The following is a 27,962-nucleotide window of genomic DNA, read 5'->3' as shown; positions in this document are numbered from 1 at the left end:
ACAGAAATTAAAAATCGGTCAACCAGACTTTGGAAATTCTGCAAAGACACAAAATACCGGGTGCCCTTGGCAAATGAGATTAAGATAAAATAGAAATTCCTGTGTGGTAATCTGAGGTGTAATATACCTTTAAGAAGAATGGTATAATGGAAGATCACATGATCTTAGTATCCAATAGCAAAGTAGCGCAGGCTACTTTAGTAGTCAGTAGCAGTAGTCTAGAATTAGAGTCTGTAATGTAGAGACAGGGCTTCAGCTGTAAGCACACAAATGTAACTGCTGAGTTCCTTTGTAAATAAATAGAATGTGTTCTACATAAGAACAGTCTGCTGATCTACTCTACGGTACCAACTCAGTCATCCCGAAGCAAGCGTGCATCCCAGATCCATTAGTCCAACTAAACTAGTGACCAGGATCCTACACCCTGGCTCATCTCTGCTCTGACCTTGCCCTGCCACTCTGCTGCAAGTGTTCAGCATCAAGCAGAACGCCAGGATATAGAGGAGTAGCGGAATTAGTGAGCCAAAAACAAGAGAATGAAGGACGCCACTACAAAAAAAAGATATCCAGGACAACAGGCATGGGATATGGCATGCCACGAGGGGCCTGGGCATTCTTGTCTGGGGAATGGGTACCGAATATTTCAGGGGAAAAGACTGTAGAAACCGTTTTCCATCACAATTGGATCCCCTTGGTTGTCCTGCAGCCACCACAAGGGCAGGTTCAAGTCTGTAGGTGTTCTTCATTCACCTTGTAATGCAACATGGCAGCATTTTATTCAGGGTTGTGACTAAATTCAAGTTCGTGTACTGCAAATTTCCAAAAGGAAATTCCACACGTCAGTGGCAATCATTCCACTTCAGTGTCCCCACCACAGGCTCATCAGTGTCCATTACAAGATGAGCCCAGTCTCACTGTCTACTGACGTGGGAAACCCAGTAACTCAAAGCTGAAACGGCTCAGTTCGTGGGTTTTGGAGGGGACAACTCAGCGACAGGATCGCTATTTTATCAAATGTAAAAAAGGAAGAAAGCAGAGCAAAAAATAAAAAAAATAAAATAGACTCGGCAGATAGACTATTAACTTTTTTTTTAAATTAAACAATAAGGAGCCAACAAGGTTATGCTGGCTTTGACTGGCTCACTACAAAGAAGAAGGGTTCCAGTCACACAGCATCTCAGAAACACCGCAAAGTGCTTCCGGGCAATGAATCACTTTTGACGTGTAGTTATTTGCTGCAGATGGGAACGCGGCAGACATTTTGATGGGACAAATGAGATAAATAACCAGTTCATCCACTTCTGGCAACGTTGCTTGAGGGACAAACCTTAGCCTTGAAACCAGCAGGGCTATTTACTCTTCTCTTTCGTTCTTTCACAGGATGTGGGCGTCGCTGGCGAGACCAGCATTTGTTGCAACATCCGTAATTACCCTTGAATTGAATGATTTTCTCGGCCATTTCAGAGGGCAGTTAAGTGTCAACCCCATAGGACAGACCAGGTAAGGACGGCAGATTTCCTCCCCTGCAAAAGGACATTAGTGAACCAGATGGGTTTTTTCAACTATCGATGATAGTTGTCATGGTCACCATTACTGACATTAGCTTTTATACTCTTCTGCCATGCAATCCCCCAATATCCACTGAACAACAGCTTACATTTATAAAGCACTTTTACTACAGTACCATATCCCCAAGCGTTATCCACAGGAGCATTAGCAAGCAAAAGTTTGACAATGAGTCAGGTAAAGAGATTCTGGAACAGATGACCAAATTTTGATCAGAGTTAGTTTTTTAAGGAGTGCCATGAAGAGGAGGAAAGGGAGGTACTGTAGAAAGTTGGAGAGGGTTAGGAAGGCGATTGCCATCAGTCAGTCTGTGAGCACAAGGATGACGGGCGAGTGAGACTTACTGCAACTTCGATAAAGGGCAGCAGTTTTTAAAGGGAGCTCAAACTGACAGCAAGAGTAAGATGGGGAGGGCAGGGGGAGCATTAGAATAGTCAAGAATAAGAGAGTCCGGTCCTTAATAATTGCATAAAGTTAAGAGAATTCATCGAGGCCCCTTGCTGTTCATCCTCCAAAATTCCAACAGTCCCAGGAGATCGAGGAGGGGGCCAGTGGCAGATGGAGGCTTCTTGACTCCTTCACAGCCTAACTATGAGGGAAATGGAATTTCCAGAATGATCTCCCCCAACCAACAATACTGCCGATTCTGTCTTTCCTGTGTCCAGCTTTAAGTGTTTCCATGGTATAATTACTATACAAGAATGGAAGCAAGGTCAGGTGCCAATTTCTGAATGACAAACAAAACCGATGGTAACAGTGATTTCTTTGCTTTTTTTTAAAAAAAAAATATTCGAAAGCCTGCAACTCTTTGGGCCAGAATTTTACATCTCACGGGCGGGCGCGCGCCCGATCATCCAGCCGCTAAACAGCGAGAGATGACATCGAGCGAGGGTCCTGACGTCATCGCGCACTCGCGCAATATCTCGCTCAGCGGCCATGCGTGGCAGTCCAGAGCGCGCCTGCCGAAAATTAAGGAGGGCAATTAAGCCCATCAAGGGGGCAATTGAAAGCGATTTCCTGTGGCCTTTTACAGTAGGTGGACAGGCCAAACGGCCAGGCGGCCTTTACATTTTTCCTCAAACCTCGATCCAGGATGAGATGAAATCTCTGGGGAAATAAAAGAAATTATTTTTTGTTTAAAAAAAGAGATATCTGGGGACTCTTTTTGTTTTAAATGGAGGTGTGCTTTCAGGAGCTCGATTGTGCTGCGTGGAGATATTTTGCAGCACTTTTGTTGTTTCGTTTATTCTGTGGAGGTCTGCGGCTCCCTGAGGAAACTGTCTGCCTTCAGGGAGCTTTGAGTGGAAGCGCTCACCAGCGACCACGGTGATATCAGCACCCGCCCCCACCGGCAGGGCTGAGCCTCTCTCAGCGCACGCTACCCGCTGGCTGTCTGGCTGTTAATTGGCCAGCCAGCGCGAAATCGTGGTCGGGGGACCCATTTCCCGTCCACTCACGGGCCTGCCAATCACGCACGCCCAGCCAGGGAAAAATTCAGGCCTTGGGTCAAGCCCCCCATACCCCACCAAGAGCAAAAGAAAGATTTGCATTTATATAGCACCTTTCAATGCCTCAGGAGGACCCCAAGTGCTTTACACTCGATTGCTTGATTGGCTGTAGTCACTGTTGTCGTGTAGGAAATGCAGCAGGCAAGTTGCAGGCAGGAATCTCTCACTAACAGCAATGTGAAAAACACCAGATGATCTGTTGTTAAATCGCTGGGAGCAGAAGTTAAACCCAGTGGGATTTTACAGTCCCACCAAACTGAATGGACTTTTGAACGGTTTGCTGCATTTTACTGCCCCGCCCCTTTTCAACTTTTGGTTATACAATTAGACGGAGTACTTGTTCTCAGCTGAAAAGGGGTAATACCATTAAACCCATGTCTAGCGGCTGCCCATTTAAACTATTTATTTTTCTTTCTCAACACCAGCCAACCTGTTCTTGCAAGCAGGACCATCTGTAGCTTTTCACGTCCCCAAGCATCATCTTGGCTCCATGGTAGCACTTCCGTCCAAGTTAAAAGGCTGTGGGTTGACGCCCCTCTCCGAAGACTCAAGCTAAAGTCCTGGGCTGGCACTTCAACACAGTACCGAGGGAGTGCAGCACTGTCGGATGTGCCATCTTGCAGATGAGCAGTTAAACCGAGGCTCCCTTCACCATACTTGATGAATGTAGAAAAAGCACATGGCACTGTTTCATAGCCGTCATCGCAATGCCATTTATAGGGCCTTGCTGCTGGACAAATTAGCTGCCACATTTCCTACATTGCAACAGAAACCACACTTCAAGGAGTACTTACATAAAAAACAGAAAATGCTGGAAATACTCAGCAGGTCTGGCAACGTGCGGAGAGAGAAACAAAGTTAACATTTCAGGTCAATGGCCTTTCATCAGAATCGTGTACTTCATTCGCCAAAAAGCACTTGAGGACATCCCAATGCCGCAAAAGGCACTCTAGAAATTTATTTTGACCGTTACTCACGGTGAGCAGAATGCTCGTTTTTTTTTTCTTTTGCAGAAGCAAACACAGTTTTGATCCCAAGTCAACTTGTCCAGCTAAAAATATGGCCAAATACAATGGATAAGAAGCTACCCTATCCACAGGCACAGAAAAAAAGAGGGAGGCCACTTGGAGAGGTGTCTGTGAAATTAATCCTTACTGTCGCCTCTAAGCATCACTGGGTGCATGATCCATTTGGTGACAGCTGCCAATGTGTTATGGCAATGAAGGACCTCGAGGTAAATCCATTATCTAGATCCGGCCAAGTAGCATGTTACACAGAGCATAATGCAAAGCGGAGAGAAAACAGGGGGGGGGGGAAAGACTAGAGCAGAATCCCCTTCGAGACCAGGAGAACTCCATTAAGACATTGCAAGCACCAGTACAAGCCAGAAGAGTTGATTAAAATAGCTCTTATAGTATCCAAGTAAAGTGCATGGATCCAAACAGAGCCAGTTCACCTCTTTAAATTTTCTCCAGCATTTTAAAAGCAGCAGGGGGTTTTGCAAAGAGAGCCAAAGCCAAAGTCTTTGCAAGCTTCAGGAACGTTGAATAAGGCCAAGCTGTTGGTGTTTTAAACAGGTGAATGCTCCACAGGGGGCTAATGCTCTCGTGCAGGTAAAACAAAACTTGCAGCTTAAAGCCTGTGTGCCTCTGGTAACGTTTCTTGGTTGTTTATATCCCCGGTCTCTGTTGGCAACACTGCTTCATTTAATCCACTTGGGCTGCGATCATGTCTGCCAGCAGGGGGTCCTCCTCCAGCGCAGACTAATGGTGTACGTGGGCTCAGGGGGTCATCGCATCATTTAAAATACAGGCAGCAGCCACCAGCATAGGCCACCCCCATCACCACTGCTCATAAATTAAAAAAATATGCGATATAAAATAAGGGGTACAATTACTTAAGGGTGTGCAGCAGCAAAGGGTCCTAGGTATATATGGCCATAGATCATTGAAGGTGGCAGGACAGTTGGAAGGAGCAGTTAATAAAGCATATAAGTATCCTGGGCTTTATTAAAAGGGACATAGAGTACAAGAGCAGTGAGGTTATGCTGAGCTCATATGAGACACTAGTTAGACCTCAGCTGGATAAAAACAAAAAGCTAAAAGCTGGAGCAGTGTGTACATTTCTGGGGGCCACACTACAGGGAGGATGTGATCACATTGGAAAGAGTGCTGACGAGGTTTACAAGAATGTTCCAGGGATGAGAAACGTGAGTTGTGAAGATAGATTGGAGAGGTTGGGACTGTTCTCCTTGGAGAGGAGAAGCCCAAGAGCAGATTTGATAGAGGTGTTCAAAATCATGAGGGGGCTGGATAGAGTAGATAGGGAGAAACTGTTCCCGCTTGACAAGGGATCGAGAATGAGAGGGCACAGGTTTAAAGGCGTTTTGCAAAAGAAAGCAAATGCGATGTGAGAATAAAACTCTCTCACACAGAGAGTGGTTCGAGTCTGGAATGCACTGCCTGGTGGAGGCAGGTTCAAGAGGGCAATAAGGTTATTGCTCGAATAGAAACAACGTGCAAGGACTTGGGGAAAAAGCCGAAGAAAGGCACTAAGTCACGATGCTCATTTGGAGAGCTGGCGCAGGCACGATGGAACGAACGGCCTCCTTTTGCGCCATAACAATTCTGTGATTCCGTGAAATCCTGACTATGGTTCAAGGCAGGCCAGCTTCTATGTTCCCTGCAACCCAAATATTCAGGAGAAGGGGAGGCAGCAGTATTGATTCAGAATGATATCACAGTTCTAAATACATAAGGATTTATAAAACGGTTCTAAGAATTAATCTATTTAGCTTAAGTTAAGAAATAGAGGAGCTGTTACAGCGATGGGAGCTTTCTTTAACAAAAAAAAATGGAGCTCCATCTATCTCCTTATCACCGTTTGAAGAAACTGGTCAGAAACTTTCAAAAAGGCGTGTAACGAAAATAGAGCAGTTATATTGTCAGCACTAATACCCTAAAATAGATCGAGGAGAAACAGTGCTGATGGTGAGGAAGTAGAATAATTTCCGATATGTGCACAAGAGAACTTTCTCAAGCAATATATTGCCAGGTAATAACAAAAGGATCTGGTCCTGGGAAATGAAGGGAGGGCAAGTGGAGTGTGTTACAGGAGGAGTTTGTCCAGCCAACAGCTACAATAACAATTTCGTATAAAGCAATTATGGAAAGCATCAAAGGCATTGGTTCAACTGCAAAAGCGATTCATTTAAGTGATTTAAGAAGCAAGCATAGGTAGGTCAGGAAAGGTGATTGTGAGGTAGAGCAGTAACAGAACAATGAAGGATATCCAGGGAAAGGTTTACAAACGAAAAAGCTTGGTTTGTAAGACAAAGGTAGAGCATCCAAAGCTAATGTGCCCTCTGGGTGAAAGGAAAGACAAAATGGGAAAAAAAGAGGCTTATGACAGATGTCTGGAACATGATTTAGTTTATAACCAGGAAGATATTGAAAAGTACAGGAGGGAATCGAAAACATTAACACTCCTGGCAAAGAGAGGTGACAAGAAAAAAATAGCAGCCAACATTAAATTAAAAGCCAAAATATTTTATAAGCATATAATGTGTTAGGTGGTTAACTAGAGGAAAAGTTGAGGCGATTAGAAGCCCAAAGGGTAATCTTCATGTCGAGGTAGATGATGTGGCAAAAGTATTCATGTGCACTTTGCATCAGTCTTCACAAAAGAAGCCTTTAATGCCAAATTTGTTTTGCTATGTGGTTTTCAATGGTGCTCCCCTAGGGTCAGACTTGGGTCCATTTAAAAGCAGAGAGGCCAAGTTATGGACAGGATAGTTATGGATTAGAAAAGGCGTACAAAGTTACTGAAAGTTGCTAAGTCACCTGATCCAGAGGGAATGCACCCCAAGTTGCTGAAAGGTGCAAAAAGGTAGAAACAGCAGAGCTATTGGTCACAATCTTTCAATCTTCACTGCTTACAGGATTAGTGCCATAGGACTGGAAGGGTTACTAATGCTAAACCTATTCAAGAAAGGGGAGAGGGACAAACTAGATAATTACAGCCCAGCAGCTGTGGTTGGGAAACTATCGGAAACCATTATTAGGGACAAAATAAACTCTCAGTTAAAAGAGCATGGGTTAATTAAGGAGAGCCAGCATAGATTTGTTAAAGAAAAATTGAGTCCACCTAAGCTTAACTGAATTCTTTGATTAGGTCGCAGAGAAGTTTGAACAAGGTGATGAAGTCGATTTTGTATATATGGCATTTTGAAAGGTATTTGACAAAGTGCCACTCTGGAGACTTAATAAGAAAAGGGAAATTAAAGAGCATTGATACAAAATTGGTTCAGTGGCAGAAAGCAACAAACAGATCATAGATGCTTTTCAGACTGGTAGGTGGCTTTCAATGGTGCTCCCCTAGGGTCAGACTTGGGTCCATTACAGTCTTTTCAATTGTTAATAAGCAAGCTAGGCTCTATAGAGAGTGGCATTATAAAGCTTACAGCTGATACCACACTTGGCAGAGTGGTAGACAGATAGTGATGAGGCTGGTTACACACTTCAAGGTGATGAAGTGGGCAAGCATAGCAGATGAAATTCAATAAGATGAAGCGGAAAATGCTGCACTTTGACCATAGGACATAGGAGCAGAAATTAGGTCATTCGGCCCATCGAGTCTGCTCCGCCATTCAATCATGGCTGATAAGTTTCTCAAACCCATTCTCCCGCTTTCTCCCCATAACCTTTGATCCCCTTACCAATCAAGAACCTATCTATCTTGGTCTTAAATAGACTCAATAACCTGACCTCCACAGCTTTCTGTGGCAATGAATTCCATAGATTCACCACTCTCTGGCTAAAGACGTTTCTCCTCATCTCTGTTCTAAAAGGTCTTCCCTTTACTCTGAGGCTGTGCCTCAGGTCCTAGTCTCTCCTACTAATGGAAACATCTTCCCCATGTCCACTCTATCCAGGCCTTTCAGTATTCTGTAAGTTTCAATCAGATCCCCCCTCATCCTTCTAAACTCCATCGAGTATAGACCCAAAGTCCTCAAACGTTCCTCATATGTTAAGCCTTTCATTCCTGGGATCATTCTCGTGAACCTCCTCTGGACCCTCTCCAAAGTCAACACATCCTTCCTAAGATACGGGGCCCAAAATTGCTCACAATATTCTAAATGTGTTCTGACCAGAGCCTTATAAAGCCTCAGCAGCACATCCCTGCTTTTATATTCTAGTCCTCTCGAAATAAATGCCAACATTGCATTTGCCTTTCTAACTAATGACTCAACCTGCAAGTTAACCATAAGAGAATCCTGGACTAGGACTCCCAAGTCCCTTTGCACTCCAGATTTCTGAATTCTCTCCCCCATTTAGAAAATAGTCTATGCCTCTATTCTTCCTACCAAAGTGCATCACCTCACACTTCCCCACGTTGTATTCCATCTGCCACTTCTTTGCCCATTCTCCTAACCTGCCCAAATCCTTCTGCAGCCTCCCCGCCTCCTCAATACTACCTGTCCCTCCACCTATCTTTGTATCATCTGCAAACTTAGCCAGAATGCCCTCAGTTCCTTCATCTAGATCATTAATGTATAAAGTGAAAAGTTGTGGTCCCAACACTGACCCCTGCGGAACTCCACTAGTCACCGGCTGCCATCCTGAGAAGGACCCCCATATACCCACTCTCTGCCTCCTGCCAGACAGCCAATCTTCTATCTATGCTAGTACCTTGCCTCTAACACCATGGGCTCTTATCTTACTGAGCAGCCTCCTATGCGGCACCTTGTCAAAGGCCTTCTGGAAGTCCAAGTAGATAACATCCATTGGCTCTCCTTTGTCTAACCTACTTGTTACCTCCTCAAAGAATTCTAACAGATTTGTCAGGAATGATCTCCCCTTGATGAAACGATGCTGACTTTGCCCTATTTTACCATGCACTTCCAAGTATTCTGAAATCTCATCCTTAATAATGGACTCTAAAATCTTACCAAAGACCGAGGTCAGGCTAATCGGCCTGTAATTTCCCACCTTTTGCCTCACTCCCTTCTTAAACAGGGGGGGTTACATTATCGATTTTCCAGTCCTCTGGGACCCTCCCTGACTCCAGTGATTCCTGAAAGATCGGCAAGTGAATAGGCAAAGACAATGTACTGTAAATAAGATTTTGAAAAGTGTAGATGGGCAGAGAGACCTTGGTGTCCATAAATACAAAAAAGTGACAGTGAAACTTGGTAAGGTGTTTAAAAAAGGTCTATGGTTTACAGGCGTTTATGAATAAAGGAATAGAATATAAAACCAAAGGAGGTCCTACTAGAACTTTATAAATCATTGGTTAGGGCTCAGTTGGAGTATTGTGAAGAATTCTGGGTGCCACATTTCAGGGAAGATGTAAAGGTCTTAGAGAGCAAACAGGAAGTTTAACAGGATGTTTAAAGGGATGAAGGTCTCCCAGTTGTAAGGGGAGTTTGAAAAGGTTTGAGCTGTTCTCCTTGGAGCAGAGAAGATAGTGAAGTGGAGATTTGATAGAAGCATTTGAAATCATGAAGGGTTTAGATGGAACCGATTATCGTTATTAACTCCCAACAGCTGATGGGTCAATAACCAGAGGGCACAAATTTAACGCTGATTGGCAAAAGAACTAGAGACAAGAGGAGAAAAAACTCGTATTGTGTGGTTCTAATTAGGAATGCACTGCCTGAAGGGGGTGTTGGATACAGATTCAATAGTCGGCTTAGAAAGGAAATTAAATAAATACCTGTAGGAGAAAACACATTACAGAGATATGGGGAAAGAGTGGAACTAATGGAATTGTTCTTTAAAAGAACCAGTGCAAACTCAATGGACTGAATGGCATCTTTCTATGCTGTACTGTGATTATTTGATTATCTGCTTTAGTTTTTTTTTAATTCATTCAAGGGATGTGGGCTTCACTGGCTGGGCCAGCATTTATTGCCCATCCATAGTTGCCCTTGAGAAGGTGGTGGTGAGTTGCCTTCTTGAACCACTGCAGTCCATGTGGTGTAGGTACACCCACAGTGCTGTTAGGAAGGGAGTTCCAGGATTTTGACCCAGCGACAGTGAAGGAACGGCGATATATTTCCAAGTCAGGATGTTGAGTGACTTGGAGGGGAACGTCCAGGTGGTGCTGTTCCCATCTATCTGCTGTCCTTGTCCTTCTAGATGGTAGTGATGTTGGTTGAGGAATACATGTTGGTCACATTTTTCTGCCAGAATGGTCTGCCTAGCTTTCCTTCTTACTAACAATCTACTTTCTATATCATTATATTTGTGCTTTATGCTGCTTGATGTGCAGCCAGTGTGTACAGCATGCAAGGAGGGACAGGAAGTGTGTGTTTATTACACTGTAGGCCAGCTTTCAGTATCTCTAGCAGCTGTACGCAAGATGCCTTCCTTTGCTTTGGCCTTGTTCCTATCCCCAAAGCCATCACCATGAATTACACGATTTGGGTCTATTTTAAAAGGGTCTCATTATCACCAGTGGGTGTAGAAAAACCTTAATGCGACTGCCCAGAATAAAGAACACCTACTGATCCACTGGCAGAAGAGGCAGTAACCACAGGACACAGCTTGAAGTTAATTGGGAAAAGAACTGGAGAGGAGACAAGAATATTTTTTTCATGTAGCAAGTTGATCTGGAATGCACTGGCTGAAAGAGTGGTGGAAGCAGATTCAATAGTACATTTCAAACAAACAAAGAAGAGAATTGCATTTATACTTAAAAAGGAAAAAAAAAATCACAAAATCACAGGGCTATGGGGTAAAGACAGGGGAGTGGGACTAATCTGACAGCTCCTTTAAAAAGAGTCTACAAGGGTACGATGGACTGAATGAATTCTTATTGAACAGAAGGAGGCCAATGATGAACGCCTCTTTCAAAAAGGTATTAAATGTTCCAAAATCTTCTCTTAGCATTCAAATAACATTTTATATATTAGCTTTGCCAGCCTAGACCACAACATTTGTACATGGGATCTTACAATATTAGGAGGTTACTTTATTCCATCAACCAAATTGAGGCAATAAAAGCGTCACTCACTTTTCTGGAAGTATGTAGCAAGACACAACCAGCATTGTCGTTCTCTGTGGAGAGGGAAAAATAAGATTTAAGGATTGATTATTATTAAACATGGAAAATATTTGCCTTGGTAGAATAGGTCCATTGTAGGTCTTTCATCAAAACCTATGGAAAATTAGCATTTGGAAAATGTCAAATCAATGGATTGACTATTGAGCAATGAAACTACCAGTTTCAGCCTCAAATCATCTGGTGGTGTTAGTGTTGAGATGTTGGTGATGAACCAGATGTCCTATCATCCCTCCTGGATTCTCTGCTTGCCTTTCAGACAAGCAGCGATATCCGGACTGACTGGTTTCATTCTCACATGCTTGGTCTTGGGCTAAGTTGTAACATTAAATTGATGCACTTGTGACTGCCTGTATATGGTTGGTCTAACTAAACCATCTAAACTTCTGTAACTTCCCTCTGTCACTTCCCTCAGTAACAGAGAAGACTTTCTAATTTTAGAGCTATCCTTCGACACACATTAGACAAAGAGATCCTATGCATTCTGAAACAAAGAGCTAGGCCTATTAAGCTATTCAGCTCAATATTCAATTCTCAGGTTTTAATTGTCAAAAAAAAAAGCAGCATCTTGTATATCCTTAATTCCCAAGGAAATCCCCAAGCATTTTGGCTAATCAGAGTGCCAGGTGTTAGAGGAATTCAACCCTTCTGGTGTCATTCACCTCCCACAGATCTGTTGGCAGCCCTAATAATTTCAAAATCAACAAAATATTGTCAACGGTCCTAGGCATGACACATTTTGTAATCTTGCTTTATAGGCCCTTGCTTACATAAGAAGGGTCGCAGACAGATCCAGATATTCAGGGCATCATATATCCTACCTATCAAGGTATCTATGACCCTGTTGCCATGATAGTTTGTCTTCTATCCCTCTAAGGATTGATTCATTTGTATAAACAAACTTGGTTTAAATTAGCATTAATTTGTTCTTTTCCTAGCACTGTCCGTCTACCAACTCAACTTTAAGGCAATTTTTTAATGGCATTTCCTCTTTCCCCAACACTGTAAACTTGAAGGTAATGGTGGTGTGAACGTTACCTGCCACTTGTTAGCACAAGTCTGCATGTTACCCAAATGCCAGTTAATGACCAACTTGAGCCAGAAAACCCTACCAGTCTCCCTTGACCCTCAATGTCAGGTCCCTAATCAGTGCCTGGGACGGTGGGGTGGGATAGGTCACCAGGGGTTTAAGTGGGCTAGCAAAAGGGAATTAGAAATCTACTTGAAAAAAAGGAAATTTGCAGGGCTTTGGGGAGAACAACAGGAAAGTGGAACTACTTGGATAACTCACTCAAAGAACCGACACATAAACAATAGGCTAAGAATGGCCACTTTATACACCAAGTTTCTACAATATTAGTGTCTTGGCTATAAGGTCCAGACGGAAGCTGGAAAACATGCTCAGAGTGTTCACCTCCTGATCCCTCAAAGCCTTTTAACTGTCTACAAGGCTAAGGTCAGGAGTGTGATGGAATACTCACTTAAGTATTGCTGAAAAAAGACATTTTGTCAAAGCTTTTCGTCTTGCACTCATCAGGACAATCACAAGAATACCAATGTCAGGGGAAGCAACAACTTTATACTGTGAGAGAAGAAAGTTCTGATTAGTTGACAAGTGGACTCTGATTGGTAGGGGCTTTGCCATGGAGAATGCATCTTTAATAGTGACTGAAAGTTGACTGTCAAGCATTGTTGGCTACCCTGATCATATCATTTTGTGCTGTATAATCGCACAAATTCACGAATGGGCCCAAGGCCATCACTTTTGGCCCTGAAAAGGGCCCAGTCTACATCAGATTATCCTGGAAGGGCAATGTATCTCAAAAACTTGAGCAACACGTGAAGCTAGTTGTTTCACGCTGCTGCTAAGCAGTAGCAGCACAAGTGGTATTCACCACTAACAGGATGCTGCTATCAAGCCAAAAAGACGTTCTGCCTATCACATAAATTATTACTGTGGTGTATAAATTTCAGTGCCTCTGTATCACAGAATCACGCAGTGCAGAAGAGGGCCTTTGGCCCATCGAGTCTGCACCGACACATGAGAAACACCTGACCACCTACCTAATCCCATTTACCAGCACTTAGCCCATAGCCTTGAATGTTATGACGTGCCAAGTGCTCATCCAGGTACTTTTTAAAGGATGTGAGGCAACCCGCCTCCACCACCCTCCCAGGCAGTGCATTCCAGACTGTCACCACCCTCTGGGTAAAAAAAAGTTTTTCCTCACATCCCCCCTAAACCTCCTGCCCCTCACCTTGAACTTATGCCCCCTTGTGACTGACTCTTCAACTAAGGGGAACAGCTGCTCCCTATACACCATGTCCATGCCCCTCATAATCCTGTACACCTCGATCAGGTCACCCCTCAGTCTTCTAGCTTCTGCTCTAGCAAAAACAACCCAAGTCCATCCAACCTCTCTTCATAACTTAAATGTTTCTTCCCAGGCAACATCCTGGTGAATCTCTTCTGCAACCCCTTCAGAGCAATCACATCCTTCCTATCATGTGGCAACCAGAGCTACACACAGTACTCCGCTGTGACCTCACCAAGGTTCTATACAACTCCAGCATGATCTCCCTACTTTTGTAATCTATGCCTCGATTGATAAAGGCAAGTGTCCCATATGCCTTTTTCACCACCCCACTAACATGCCCCTCTGCCTTCAGAGATCTATGGATACACACGCCAAAGACCCTTTGTTCCTCAGAACTTCCTAGTGTCATGCCGTTCATTGAATGCTTCCTTGTCAAATTACTCCTTCCAAAGTGTATCACTTCACACTTTCCAGGGTTAAATTCCGCAAACTTACTAATCCTACCCCCCACATTGTCATCTATGTCACTTATATAAATGACAAATAATAAGGGACCCAGCACAGATCACTGTGGTATGTCACTGGACACTGGCTTCCAGTCACTAAAGCATCCTTCTGTCATCACTCTCTGCCTCCGACAACTAAGCCAATTTTGAATCCACCTTATCAAATTACCCTGTATCCCATGTGCATTTACCTTCTTTATAAGTCTCCCATTTGGGACTTTGTCAAAGGCTTTGCTGAAATCCATATAAACTACATCTACCCTCATCTACACACCTGGTCATCTCCTCAAAAAATTCAATCAAATTTGTTAGGCATGACCTCCCTCTGATAAAGCCATGCTGACTATCCCTGATCAAACCTTGCCTCTCCAAGTGGAGATAGATACTCTCCTTCAGAATTTTCTCCAATAGTTTCCCTACCACTGATGTGAGACTCACTGGCCTGTAGTTCCCTGGCTTATCTCTACAACCCTTCTTAAATAGCAGAACCACATAAGCTGTTCTCCAGTCCTCTGGCACCTTCCCCATGGCCAGAGAGGAATTAAAAATTTGGGTCAGAGCCCCTGCGATCTCCCCCCTTGCCTCCCTCAGCAGCCTGGGACACAAATCATCTGGTCCTGGAGATTTGTCCACTTTTCAGCCTGCCAACACCTCCAATACCTTGTCACTCCCTATATCAATTTGCTCAAGAACCTCACAGTCTCTCTCCCCACTTTCCATACCTTCATCCTCATTCTCTTGGGTGAAGATGGACGTGAAGTATTCATTCAACACTCTAGTGATGTCCTTTCGCTCCACCCATAGATTGCCCCTTTGGTCCCTAATGGACCCTACTCTTTCCCTGGTTATCCTCTTCCCATTGATATACTTATAGAATATCTTGGGATTTTCCCTACTTTTACCAGCCAGAGCTTTCTCATATCTCCTCTTTGCTCTCCTAATTGCTTTCTTAAGCTCCACCTTGCACTGTCTGTACTCCACTAATGCCTCCGCTGATTTGCTTCCCTTGTACCTGCTAAAAGCCTCTCTTTTCCTTCTCATCATAACCTGAATATCTCTGGTCATCCATGGTTCTCTGGGCTTGTTACTCTTTCCTATCACCCTAGAGGGAACATGTTGAGCCTGTACCCTCCCCATTTCCTTTATGAACACCCCCCCACTGCTCCTCTGTAGATTTCCCCACAAGTAACTGTTCCCAGTTTACCTTGGCCAGATCCTGCCTTATTTTACTAAAATCCACTCTCCCCCAATCCAAAACATTTTTTTGCAACTTGTCGATTTCTTTGTCCATAACAAACTTAAACTGTGCCATGTTATGGTCGATATCACTAAAATGCTCGCCCACCACAACCTCAGCCACCTGTCCGGCTTCATTCCCCAGAATTAGGTCCAACAATGCACCATCCCTTGTTGGACTCTCTACATACTGATCTAAAAAGTTTGCCTGTACACATTTCAAGAAATCCACTCCATCCAAGCCCTTAACACTATGTCTATCCCAATTAATGTTGGGAAAGTTGAAATCACCTGATATAATTACCTTATTGTTATTATTTTTACACACCTCCGCAAATTGTGCACATATTTGCTCCTCAATTTCCCACTGTAATGCTAGGTATGTAGTCCGTACGTCCTAAAGATTGGGGGATCATATCAAACAGCATGTCCCTTCCGCTGTACACGACAGGCAAGGCACAGACTGTACCCAACCAGCCCATGCTTGCAAAGTTCAAAACAGTGTCCAACATTAGATGTGATTCTGCAATTGGACAACAGTTGCTAAATAACCCTCAGTGTGCTAAAAATTATGCTGACAACCAATTTAAGATTGCCAGTCAGGCTTGCAGTGTGGCACATGTGTGCGCACTGGAAGCTACATATATTAATACACAGGGCCCTGTTCTTTGCAGACAGAAAGAACATTTACACACATTGCACCTGTTTCAGCTAAACAAAATAAGTGATGGCCATTCGATGGTTCATTCCTCAGGGCAATGTCTTGACCAATCAGAGTCAAGCTGCCCAGTTTTAAATTTCAACCAATGCTTGGCAGTTAACTGTTATTCACCATCACTGGTGCATTCCCCATGGCAACATCTCTACCAAACAGAGTCCACTTGTCAGCCAATCGGCACTCTCTTCTCTCACAGTATAAAGTTGTTGCTTCCCCTAGCATTGGTATTCTTGCAATTGTCCTGATGAGTACAAGACAAAAAGCTTTGACAAAATGTCTTTTTTCAGCAATACACAAGTACTGCCGAATAACTATTTGAATACTCACTTACTTGGATGTGCAGTTGCACTACTCAAAAAACTCAACACCATTCAGAACAGAACCCCTACTTCGTACCGATCCTAAACCTCACTGGGGACATCAGTTTGTAAAGTCTACAGGATGCACTACATCAATTCCACCATGTTACTTTCACAGTACCTCACTCCTCTGCGACCTCTCGCCCCTAAGCAATGTTAAGGATTGAAATGCATTGGGTAGAAATGCATTGGGAGCACTGTCCAGTCTTGGGTGTCCTAAATCATCATCATCATCATCTTTAGATCATTATACTCGAATTTCCTATTCGATACCATTGCCATAAAGACTACAGTTAAAAGCAGAATGCCAACCAACCCCTTCTCAGGGTAACTAAGGATGGGCAATAAACACCATCTTGCCAGCATCACAGAAGTATTAAAAGAGATTTGCATGGAAAGTCCTACACTGAGGGAATCCGGGATAGGATAGGAAAGTGGAGTTGAGGTAAAAGATCAGCCATGATCTTATTGAATGGCGGAGCAAGTTTAAGAGGCCATATGGCCTACTCCTAGTTCTATGTTCTTCTTAAACAGCAAATGACAGAGATAACTGGATAACTTGCTTTAGTGGTGTTGGCAGAGAGACAAATGTTGGCCGGGACACCAGAAGAACTGCCCCCCAATCCTTCTTGAAATGTGTCACAACTTCTCATTAAACTGCTATGGGTCCCATCTAAACATGATTGAAATCTCATGCCTAACCCTGCATGCCACCTACAAAACCTCGGCAATAATTCAAAAGAGACAGCAGTTTCTAAAAAGCCTGCTGCAAGGTCAACATCACTCTTGCATAAACAATTATACAACTTTAATAAACATACAACTAGTCATCAATGGGACATTCATCTAGAAGGAAACTGTTACCAGTCCCGAGCCCACTGACATCAAAATTTTAAAATAAACTATCTGATGTAGACTGTGGGTCAGCATTGTGCCTAAAGACATTAAAAGCCCTGAAGAGTCAATATAAGGAAGTGCAGCTCCATTGTGTACAGAATTATCCCCATTCACCAGAGACCTATTGTCGCTGGATAGTGCTCTCTCAGGGATTCCTCGGCGCCACTTCCAACAAGGTTCACCCATAGCCCCTTTCTCTGGTTAACAAACAAGAATCACTCAGTAGCTCCATAGAACAATGGCTCATACAACACATGGGGCCTTCATTCAAAGTGGATTTATTCAACAGATCAGAAGCCTGTTCAAGAATGTCAAAGTGTTCCTCATTCTCTGGGGCATGCTACTCACTTTCACCACTTAAAAAAATAGCTTTTATTGCATCATCCTCTTACATACAGATATTGACTCATGAAGGCCACTGTTTATAACAACAAGACTTTACTCCCAAGCAACTTCAATCATAACCCGCAATGGGGAGGAGACAACACCCTCAAATAAAATTGGGTTGGACTCATGTGCTTCATGTAGCCATGTGCCCTTGTCCTCAATTTCTTCCAAGGACTGCTGTACCCCTACAGCAGTGGTTGCCACCCCCACCAGCACCTTACCACATGACTATTCTTCACATGGCTCAAAACAAACACCTCCCATTAATCATTTGTTGGTCATGGGGACATTGCAGCCAAGCCATCATCAGCCAGCGTCCATACTCATGTGCTTGGCCAGCAAGGTAGCTGAAACCATTTGTAGAGTGTTCGCCACTGCTCCACCTGGGATCAGGTACCTTGCTGGTTTTATGTTGCTCAGTTCCACTTGAGTCTGCACCTTTAACTATTAGGGCACTCTTGATAGACCAGTCAGCAGGTATTACACGGATCACTGTGATCAGTGTGAAATTGGACAAAAACGTATTGTGTATCTCAATGTGTCCTCCTCTTCCTCCTCCTCTTGCCATCCCCCATTACAATCCCAAATCAACCCTCAATCAAACAACTGAGGCTGGTCTCCAAAAATGCAATTTATTTCATAAATTCCAAACTGGATATTTATAACTGGTCTGGGTGACTGTCATACTTAGGGAAGAAAGTACAGTGCATGCATGTCAGTGGGGTGGGGGTGGGGGAAATTGAGAAGGTCCTTAAATGGCTTTGCTACCAAAGATCCCAAGTCTATTTTCTGCTTTGCGCTGATCTCATGCATGCACCAATGATCACAATTGGCCTCAGTACCTTGCCTGGGTTGGGGGTGATGGTAGTTGCACAGAGAAAGACAGAACAAAAGCACCAGGAGTTCATGTTCCTTCTTACAACAATTGTTTTCTGCTGGGGGAGGGCACTGGGTACAGAACTGAGCTCAGGTGGCATGACTCCAAGTTTGAGTACCCTGACACTGTCCATCTAGACTCACCAGTGACAACTGAAGTCCAAATGAGGAGAGGGTGTTCAGGATAGTTAACACACAAGTGCACAGGTAAACACAGATAGGAAACTGGAGTGTATTTGGCTTGCACAAAGCAGTGAGTGGAAGAACGGAATGCGAGGGTGCGTTAGATGTTCATATTTTCAGTTGCCATGGCATTGACAAGAGCTCTCAGTATGGCAAAAAGAAAATAAATCCCCATTCTTTGTGTCAGGATATCACAACGCTTCTTATACCCACCATCTGCATTTGGCTCCAATTCCACATTGACATTGACGTAGAAGCGGAGGCTGTCATCGGACACGGTCGACGCATTTACAGTTTCGTAGGTTTTGTCCGGCTCATGCCCGCGACCCTCGCTACTGTCTTCTTCATGGTCAGGTTGCATATCATCTGAAACAAAATAAACGGTCGTGGGTTCGGAGGGTCTCGACCAAAGGTTGCCCTATCCCTGAGGTAAGTAGCGCTCGGGAAGAAGAGGAGTCAGTATCCGGATCACGTGAGGCAACTCAAGTTTACCAACCTCTGCTTGCGCCCATTTCTGGAGGTGGCATCACGTGACCTCCTGTTGCCCAACCGCCCCAGCCCCATTTCCTGCCGCTGAAATTGGTCAGGCAACATGCCCATCCTCATGGTTCCCCACCTTCCCAAACCAAACAGAAAAGGAATAGACACCATTACCCAATTGGACGCCTTTCGGCCATCAAACAATGGGATTTTCCCCTATTTCAGGAGCTTTTTCACATCCTTTAAAAAGTACCTGGATGAGCACTTGGCACATCATAACGTTCAAGGCTTATGGGCCAAGTGCTGGTAAATGGGATTAGGTAGGTGGGTCAGGTGTTTCTCACGTGTCGGTGCAGACTCGATGGGCTGCAGGGCCTCTTCTGCACTGTGATTCTGTGATTTTTTTTTTTAATTCTTCAAACGCTTTGGTTAAGAAATTTTTTTTAACTTTAGGTTCCTAGACACTCGGAAAACCTACAGTCAACCAACACAAAGTGTCTACTCATACAGGCCAGTAACAAAATAACTATTTAAAACTCTCCCATTCCCCCCTCCACCACCACCAAAACACAACTCCAGGGATAATGTTAAGCAATGTTTAATAATAAATTAGTATCTACAGTAAAAATCAAAGCACAACTGTACTTTACCTACCACCACCCCAGAAACTTCAGGATCTCTATCAATGGGCAAAATCTTGAAGGCGACAGGGGTCGTAGCCGCTGTCTAGAGAGCCGACAAGAGTTCCGCGTCACCTCCTTACGAGAGGGCCCACTGTATCTTGTACCTCTCAGGCACTAAACAGGCCAGCGGTGAGCCTTCCCTTGAGATCAAGCACCCCGGTGGCGAAAGTCCGCCCACCAGGAGCTGCCGGCCAATCAGAGAAGCTAGCAGCCTCTTCTATATTCAGTAGCACCACCAGGGAGGATGTGTCTGCTGCCGGTACTACCCCTACCTGAGGCCTCGGATCGAGGAGGGACCAAAGCACAGGTGAGCAATGGTGGGAAGGGGGTGCGGTGGGTGGGGGAGGTTGGCTTTCAACAGGCATCCCCCTTCCCAACGCTGGGTCCCTCAGTCAGGCACTGAGTGCCTTTGAGCAAGAGACACTGGGGAGCTCATCATGCTCCCTTGCATGGCAAGGCCCCCTGCTGAGTTAATACCAGCAGCAGCGTGGTGAGGTCCTTAAGTGGGCATTGATTGCCAACTTAAGGGCCTCAATTAATTAGGGTGGAGGAAGGAAAAAGTAGTAGAGCCCCCACCCGCCAAACTTCCACCTACGTAAATGCCCCCACCCCACAAACAAAGACACCACGGGGAGGGCACAAAATTCCAGCTCCTTCTCCCCGCAGCCCAGCCACTCAAGATGGCGGACACCTGTTGAGGTCAGAAAAGAAACCAAAATAAAAAGTTCTCTTTTCATTACCAGATCCAGTTATGATGCACGCCATGTACGGAATATCATACAGCAGTTAGCGGCTTAGTGTAGCAGAGGGTTAAATAACTGATGCAGCGTGGAGATGCTGTAGTAAATTGGGTCTCGTTGGTGATAACCTTTGGGTACGATTTCTCCTATGCCAATGGCCTACACTGCAAAAATCAAAGCAGCATAAAACAACATTAACCCCCACCCCCCTCCACTCAGAAATAGGCACTTAAACTCAAAAATTAATTTTGAGAAATTGGTAAATATAAAACAGAAAAACACGACTGCACTAAATCCTGGGGCAAATTTAGCATTTATGCTCAAATGGAAATGGTGCTATTTGATTTGAAAAAGGGGACAGAGCCTTCAATGATAAATGGCGACTTCCAGGGCCACGCACTGGTTTGTAAGAAAATCTGCTTGGGTTAAATTCAATAAATGCCAGATTAGGTGGCGCTTCTAAGATTGGGGACTCTGCAAAACTTTGTAATCCTCGCAATTTTTAAGTCATGGAGTGCCAAATTCTTCTCCTCGACAATAATGTCCTTTTATGTAAAAAGACAAAAAAGAAAAACATTTAATTGGTTTAAATCCACGTGGCTGTGGTCAGATATAACTCTGTCTGTGGCCAGCACTTCCTGTGGTGCTAACTGATTAGATTTAAAAAAAACAACCTACTACAGACATAATGCAACATTGACACGGGCTGACAAGGAAATGTTCTCTCTCGCTCCCTCCTACCCTCAAGGGAGAAGACAAAAAACCACACAAACAACACACACACACACACACACACAGGCTAGTTGGCTTGCAATTGGTGTCACTCTTCCTGAATAGGCCCTAAAACAGAAGTGGCGTTTGAGATTATTATACAGTACAGCGCCCTCAAAGCAGCTCAGCAGATTGGGTACAAAAACAAAAACAAAATACCTGGACAAACTTAGCAGGTCTGGCGGCATCTGTGGAGAGGAACACAGTTGACGTTTCGAGTCCTCATGACCCTTCAACAGAACTAAGTAAAAATAGAAAAGGGGTGAAATATAAGCTGGTTTAAGGGGGGGTGGGACAAGTAGAGCTGGATAGAGGGCCGGTGATAGGTGGAGATAACCAAAAGACGTCACAGACAGAAGGACAGAGAGGTGTTGAAGGTGGTGATATTATCTAAAGGAATGTGCTAATTAAGGGTAGAAAGCAGGACAAGCAAGGTACAGATAGCCCTTGTGGGGGTAGGGTGGGGTGAAGGAATCGAAATAGGCTAAAAGGTAGAGATAAAACAATGGATGGAAATACATTTAAAAATAATGGAAATAGGTGGGAAAAGAAAAATCTATTTAAATTATTGGAAAAAACAAAAAGGAGGGGGAAAAAATGGAAAGGGGATGGAGGAGAGAGTTCATGATCTAAAATTGTTGAACTCAATATTCAGTCTGGAAGGCTGTAAAGTGCCTAGTCGGAAGATGAGGTGCTGTTCCTCCAGTTTGCGCCGAGCTTCACTGGAACAATGCAGCAAGTCAAGGACGGACATGTGGGCATGAGAGCAGGATCGAGTGTTAAAATGGCAAGCGGCAGGGAGGTCTGGGTAATGCTTGCGGACAGACCGAAGGTGTTCTGCAAAGCGGTCACCCAGTCTGCGTTTAGTCTCTCCAATGTAGAGGAAACTGCATTGGGAGCAACGAATGCAGTAGACTAAGTTGAGGGAAGTGCAAGTGAAATGCTGCTTCACTTGAAAAGAGTGTTTGGGCCCTTGGACGGTGAGGAGAGGGGAAGTGAAGGGGCAGGTGTTCCATCTTCTGCGGTTGCATGGGAAGGTGCTGTGGGAGGGGGTTGAGGAGTAGGGGGTGATGGAGGAGTGGACCAGGGTGTCACGGAGGGAACGATCCCTACGGAATGCCGCCGGGGGGGTGAAGGGAAGATGTGTTTGGTGGTGGCATCATGCTGGAGTTGACGGAAATGGCGGAAGATGATCCTTTGAATGTGGAGGCTGGTGGGGTGATAAGTGAGGACAAGGGGGACCCTATCATGTTTCTGGGAGGGAGGAGAAGATGTGAGGGTGGATGCGTGGGAGATAGGCCGGACATGGTTGAGGGCCCTGTCAACCACTGTGGGTGGAAAACCTCGGTTAAGGAAGAAGGAGGACATGTCAGAGGAACTGTTTTTGAAGGTAGCATCATCAGAACAGATGCGACGGAGGCGAAGGAACTGAGAGAATGGGATGGAGTCCTTACAGGAAGCGGGGTGTGAGGAGCTGTAGTCGAGGTAGCTGTGGGAGTTGGTAGGCTTGTAATGGATATTAGTGGACAGTCTATCTCCAGAAATTGAGACAGAGAGGTCAAGGAAGGGAAGGGAAGTGTCAGAGATGGACCATGTGAAAATGATGGAGGGGTGGAAATTGGAAACAAAATTAATAAATTTTTCCAGGTCCCGACGAGAGCACGAAGCAGCACCGAAGTAATCATCGATGTACCGGAGAAAGAGTTGTGGGAGGGGGCCGGAGTAGGACTGGAACAAGGAATGTTCCACATACCCCATAAAGAGACAGGCATAGCTGGGGCCCATGCGGGTACCCAAACTGACCTCTACCTCGCAGAAGCTGAGCGTCAACTCGCAGACACTTCCTCCTACCTCTCCCTGTACCATGACCCACCACTGAACATCAAGCCATTATTTCCAGGACTGTCACTGATCTCATCTCCTCTGGAGATCTTCCTTCCACAGCTTCCAACCTGATAGTCGCCCAACCTCGGACGGCCCGCTTCTACCTCCTACCCAAAATCCACAGACAGGACTGTCCCGGCAGACCGATCGTGTCAGCCTGTTCCTGCCCCACGGAACTCATTTCTCGTTATCTTGACTCCCTTCTCTCTCCCCTTGTCCAGTCTCTTCCCACCTACATCCGTGATTCCTCGGACACCCGACATCACATCAACAATTTCCAGTTCCCTGGCCCCAACCGCCTCCTCTTCACCATGGACGTCCAATCCCTCTACACCTCCATCCCCCACCAGGATGGTCTGAGGGCGCTCAGCTTCATGCTCGAACAGAGGCCTGAACAATCCCCATCCACCACTACTCTCCTCCGTCTGGCTGAACTTGTTCTCACACTGAACAAGTTCTCCTTTAACTCCTCTCACTTCCACCAAATAAAAGGTGTGGCTATGGGTACCCGCATGGGCCCCAGCTATGCCTGTCTCTTTATGGGGTATGTGGAACATTCCTTGTTCCAGTCCTACTCCGCCCCCTCCCACAACTCTTTCTCCGGTACATTGATGATTATTTCGGTGCTGCTTCGTGCTCTCGTCGGGACCTGGAAAAATTTATTAATTTTGCTTCCAATTTCCACCCCTCCATCATTTGCACCTGGTCCATCTCTGACATTTCCCTTCCGTTCCTTGACCTCTCTGTCTCAATTTCTGGTGATAGACTGTCCACCAGTATCCATTAAAAGCCTACCGACTCCCACAGCTACCTCGACTACAGCTCCTCGCACCCCGCTTCCTGTAAGGACTCCATCCCATTCTCTCAGTTCCTTCGCCTCCGTTGCATCTGTTCTGATGATGCCACTTTCAAAAACAGTTCCTCTGACATGTCTTCCTTCTTCCTTAACCGAGGTTTTCCACCCACGGTGGTTGACAGGGCCCTCAACTGTGTCCGGTCCATCTCCCGCGCATCCGCCCTCACACCTTCTCCTCCCTCCCAGAAACATGATAGGGTCCCCCTTGTCCTCACTTATCACCCCACCAGCCTCCACATTCAAAGGATCATCCTCCGCCACTTCCGCCAACTCCAGCATGATGCCACCACCAAACACATCTTCCCTTCACCCACCCCCCACCCCCGGCGGCATTCCGTAGGGATCGTTCCCTCCGTGACACCCTGGTCCACTCCTCCATCACCCCCTACTCCTTAACCCCCTCCCACAGCACCTTCCCATGCAACCGCAGAAGATGCAACACCTGCCCCTTCACTTCCCCTCTCCTCACCGTCCAATGGCCCAAACATTCTTTTCAAGTGAAGCAGCATTTCACTTGCACTTCCCTCAATTTAGTCTACTGCATTCGTTGCTCCCAATGCAGTTTCCTCTACATTGGAGAGACCAAACGCAGACTGGGTGACCGCTTTGCAGAACACCTTCGGTCTGTCTGCAGGCATTATCCATACCTCCCTGTCGCTTGCCATTTTAACACTCGACCCTGCTCTCATGCCCACATGTCCGTCCTTGGCCTGCTGCATTGTTCCAGTGAAGCTCGGCGCAAACTGGAGGAACAGCACCTCATCTTCCGACTAGGCACTTTACAGCCTTCCGGACTGAACATTGAGTTCAACAATTTTAGATCACGAACTCTCTCCTCCATCCCCACCCCCTTTCCATTTTTTCCCCCCTCCTTTTTGTTTTTTCCAATAATTTATATAGATTTTTCTTTTCCCACCTATTTCCATTATTTTTAAATGTATTTCCATCCATTGTTTTATCTCTACCTTTTAGCCTTTTTCGATTCCTTCACCCCACCCCCACTAGGGCTATCTGTACCTTGCTCGTCCTGCTTTCTACCCTTAGTTAGCACATTCTTTAGCTAATATCACCACCTTCAACACCTCTCTGTCCTTTTGTCTGTGACATCTTTTGGTTATCTCCACCTATCACTGGCCCTCTATCCAGGTCTACCTGTCCCACCCCCCTTTAAACCAGCTTATATTTCACTCCTTTTCTATTTTTACTTAGTTCTGTTGAAGGGTCATGAGGACTCGAAACGTCAACTGTGTTCCTCTCCGCAGATGCTGCCAGACCTGCTGAGTTTTTCCAGGTATTTTTGTTTTTGTTTTGGATTTCCAGCATCCACAGTTTTTTGTTTTTAATACCTTATTGGCCCAGCCACCCAGAACGTCAACACTATTTACCTCAACTACTCAAATGTGAGTCACAATCTTATCACTCTCAGAAGTACTGGATTTATTGGTGACCATCCTATGTTTACAGCCCTCAGTTTTGGACTTTATTTTGGCATGTACTTCCAATTCCAAAGTCTAAATCATTTGTAAATCGTGCACAACAATGTTCCCAGCACCAATCCTTAGGAACACCATTTTTGCCTGTTTGAGAAGCTTAAGACCTACTTTAAGTACGAAGATTTTTTTTTAAAACATTCATTTACAGGATGTGGGCTTTGCTTGCTAGGCCAGCATTTATTGCCCATCTCTAATTGCCCTTTAGAAGCTTATGGCGAGTGTCTTCTTGAACCGCTGCAGTCCACGTGGTGCAGGTACACCCAGTGATGTTAGGGAGGGAATTCCAGGATATTGACACAGCGACAGTGAAGGAACGGTGATATATTTTCATGTCAGGATGAGGAGTATTTGGAGGGGATCTTCCAGGTGATGGTGTTCCCATGTGTCTGCTGCCCTTGTCTTTCTAGATGGTAGCAGTCGTATGTTTGAAAGATGCTGCCTAAGGACCCGTGAGTTCCTGCAGTGCATCTTGTAGATGGTGCACACTGCTGCCACTGTTCCTTGGTGGTGGAGGGAGTGAATGGTTGTGGATGGGGTGTCAATCAAGCAGACTGCTTTGGCCTGGATGGTGTTGAGCTTCTTGAATGTTGTTGGAGCTGCACTCATCCAGGCAAGTGGAGAGTATTCCATCACACTCCTGACTTGTGCCTTGTAGATGGTGGACAGGCTTTGGGGAGTCAGGAGGCGAGTTACTTGCCACAGAATTCCTAGCCTCTGACCTACTCTTGTAGCCACAGTATTTATATGGCGAGTCCAGTTCAGTTTCTGGTCAATGGCAACCCCCAGGATGTTGATAGTGGGGGATTCAGCAATGGTAATGTCATTGGATGTCAAGGGGCGATGGTTAGATTCCCTTCTGTTGGAGGTGGTCATTGCCTGGCACGAATATGACTTTCAACTTGTCCTGTCATCGATGGTTCAAAATCAACCTGATATATGGAGGCTTATCTCTGTCCTGTTGAGAAACACTTTCAGTTATTTAAAAGTTATGTTGCGTACAGGTATCTAATTGTATGTGGACACAGTAGGCATTCCTATTCAGTACATCCCACAATCAGCCAAGAGCTGAACGGCCAGTTAAATTTGTTTTTTATTACATTGAAGGAAAGAAGTTGGCCAGAGACACAGGGAACTTCTTTGGTTACCACCGTGGGACCAAAGAACCCCTTTTGAACTCCTATTGAGACCCCATCTGATTAAAATGCAACGAGCAAAATCTCCAAATTAATTGCAGCAACATTGAAGCCCTCCCACTAGATGTCAGCAACATGCTTTGATCAGCTCCATGGTATTCAATTCAAACAAAGGTTCCTTGATTTGATGAAGGGGTTTTTAATTGATTGTGGCAGCATGTGGGGAACCAAAGAAGGAGAAAAGAAGAGTCTGGTGATTGAAGTGCTTGACTGACACAACGTTTGCTGGCAGATACCCCAATAGTCTTTCAGCCAATCAGTGGACTAGAGGCTCGGCTATCAGAAGAGCTAAAAAAAAAAATTGTTAAATTTTACTTGACAAAACCGTAACCACACTGATTCAAAACGAGAAAAAAAAATCCAGAATTCAGACTAGATATATTTGCTGACAGTGCGCTTTGTTGCACAACATAGTGAGTTCATATCAGAAAAAGATGAACCTTAATAGATTCATCAACTTCCCACGCACCCCCTTCACTATGCCTCAGGAGTTATTTGACTTGCATGTATAAAAAAAACAATCAGTACCTCCCCTAAAAACCAAGCAGGTCACTGCAAACAAGGCAGCAGCATCATCTGTCACAACCTCCCAAGTCTAGTTGAAGCCTAAAAGGTTATTGGACTGGTGTAAGCTTGTACAAATCTCTGAAGGAATTATGGAATCAGAAAAATCAGCACATCACTGGACATGAATGGACATTTCAGCTGGGAATGAAGTCCATCCATATCTGACCGGAAACGAACAGGCCTCCACAGTAGATTACTAGCTAGACACCACTGAACAGTATGATGCCATTGCATTCTATCTGGTCAATTCCTTCAGTGGTCTCACCTCCCTGATGAAAAAGCAGGAGCCATGTTTAAGCAATGAGCGAATAGTTGTAACATAACATAAATAAGTTTTCAGCTCAAGGATGCTAAGACCACTAATAGCAATTTGGTTGTTGCCATGGTTTTCATTCCACATAAACATTTAGGAGGTGAAGAGATCTGGGAGTGAAGTTGATCTACCAGTATCACAAAATATGCACATGAATCCTGCAGGAGAGGAGGCCATTTTACATACAAACTAGGAGCAAGAGTAGGCCATTCGGCCCTCCCAAGCCTGCTCTGCCATTCAATAAGATCATAGCCAATCTGATTGTGGCCTCAACTCCACTTTCCGCCTACCCCCCAACAACCTTAGGTTCTTGATGAACAAGAGAGCCAATCAAATTGCGCCTTAAAAATATTCAATGACC

The 27,962-nt window shown here is 44.8% G+C and overlaps 1 protein-coding gene across 2 annotated transcripts in view; it reads right to left on the bottom strand.

Moving 5' to 3' along the window:
* The window catches only part of slc4a11 (solute carrier family 4 member 11), a 232,749-nt gene that overhangs the window by 116,781 nt on the left and 88,006 nt on the right, over window positions 1–27,962 (bottom strand). For both annotated transcript variants that reach the window (XM_078554605.1, XM_078554596.1), the window contains exons 3-4: window positions 18,835–18,987; window positions 11,094–11,137 (exon numbers count right to left, since the gene is read on the bottom strand). In XM_078554605.1, coding sequence (XP_078410731.1) covers window positions 11,094–11,137; window positions 18,835–18,982 — 192 coding nt within the window. In that variant the 5' untranslated portion in view covers window positions 18,983–18,987. The remainder of the gene's footprint in view (window positions 1–11,093; window positions 11,138–18,834; window positions 18,988–27,962) is intronic.

This window comes from Cetorhinus maximus, chromosome 1 (genome assembly GCF_964194155.1).
Source record: "Cetorhinus maximus chromosome 1, sCetMax3.hap1.1, whole genome shotgun sequence".
NCBI classification, from domain to species: Eukaryota; Metazoa; Chordata; class Chondrichthyes; order Lamniformes; family Cetorhinidae; genus Cetorhinus; species Cetorhinus maximus.
This window is presented reverse-complemented; position numbering and strand designations above follow the sequence as displayed.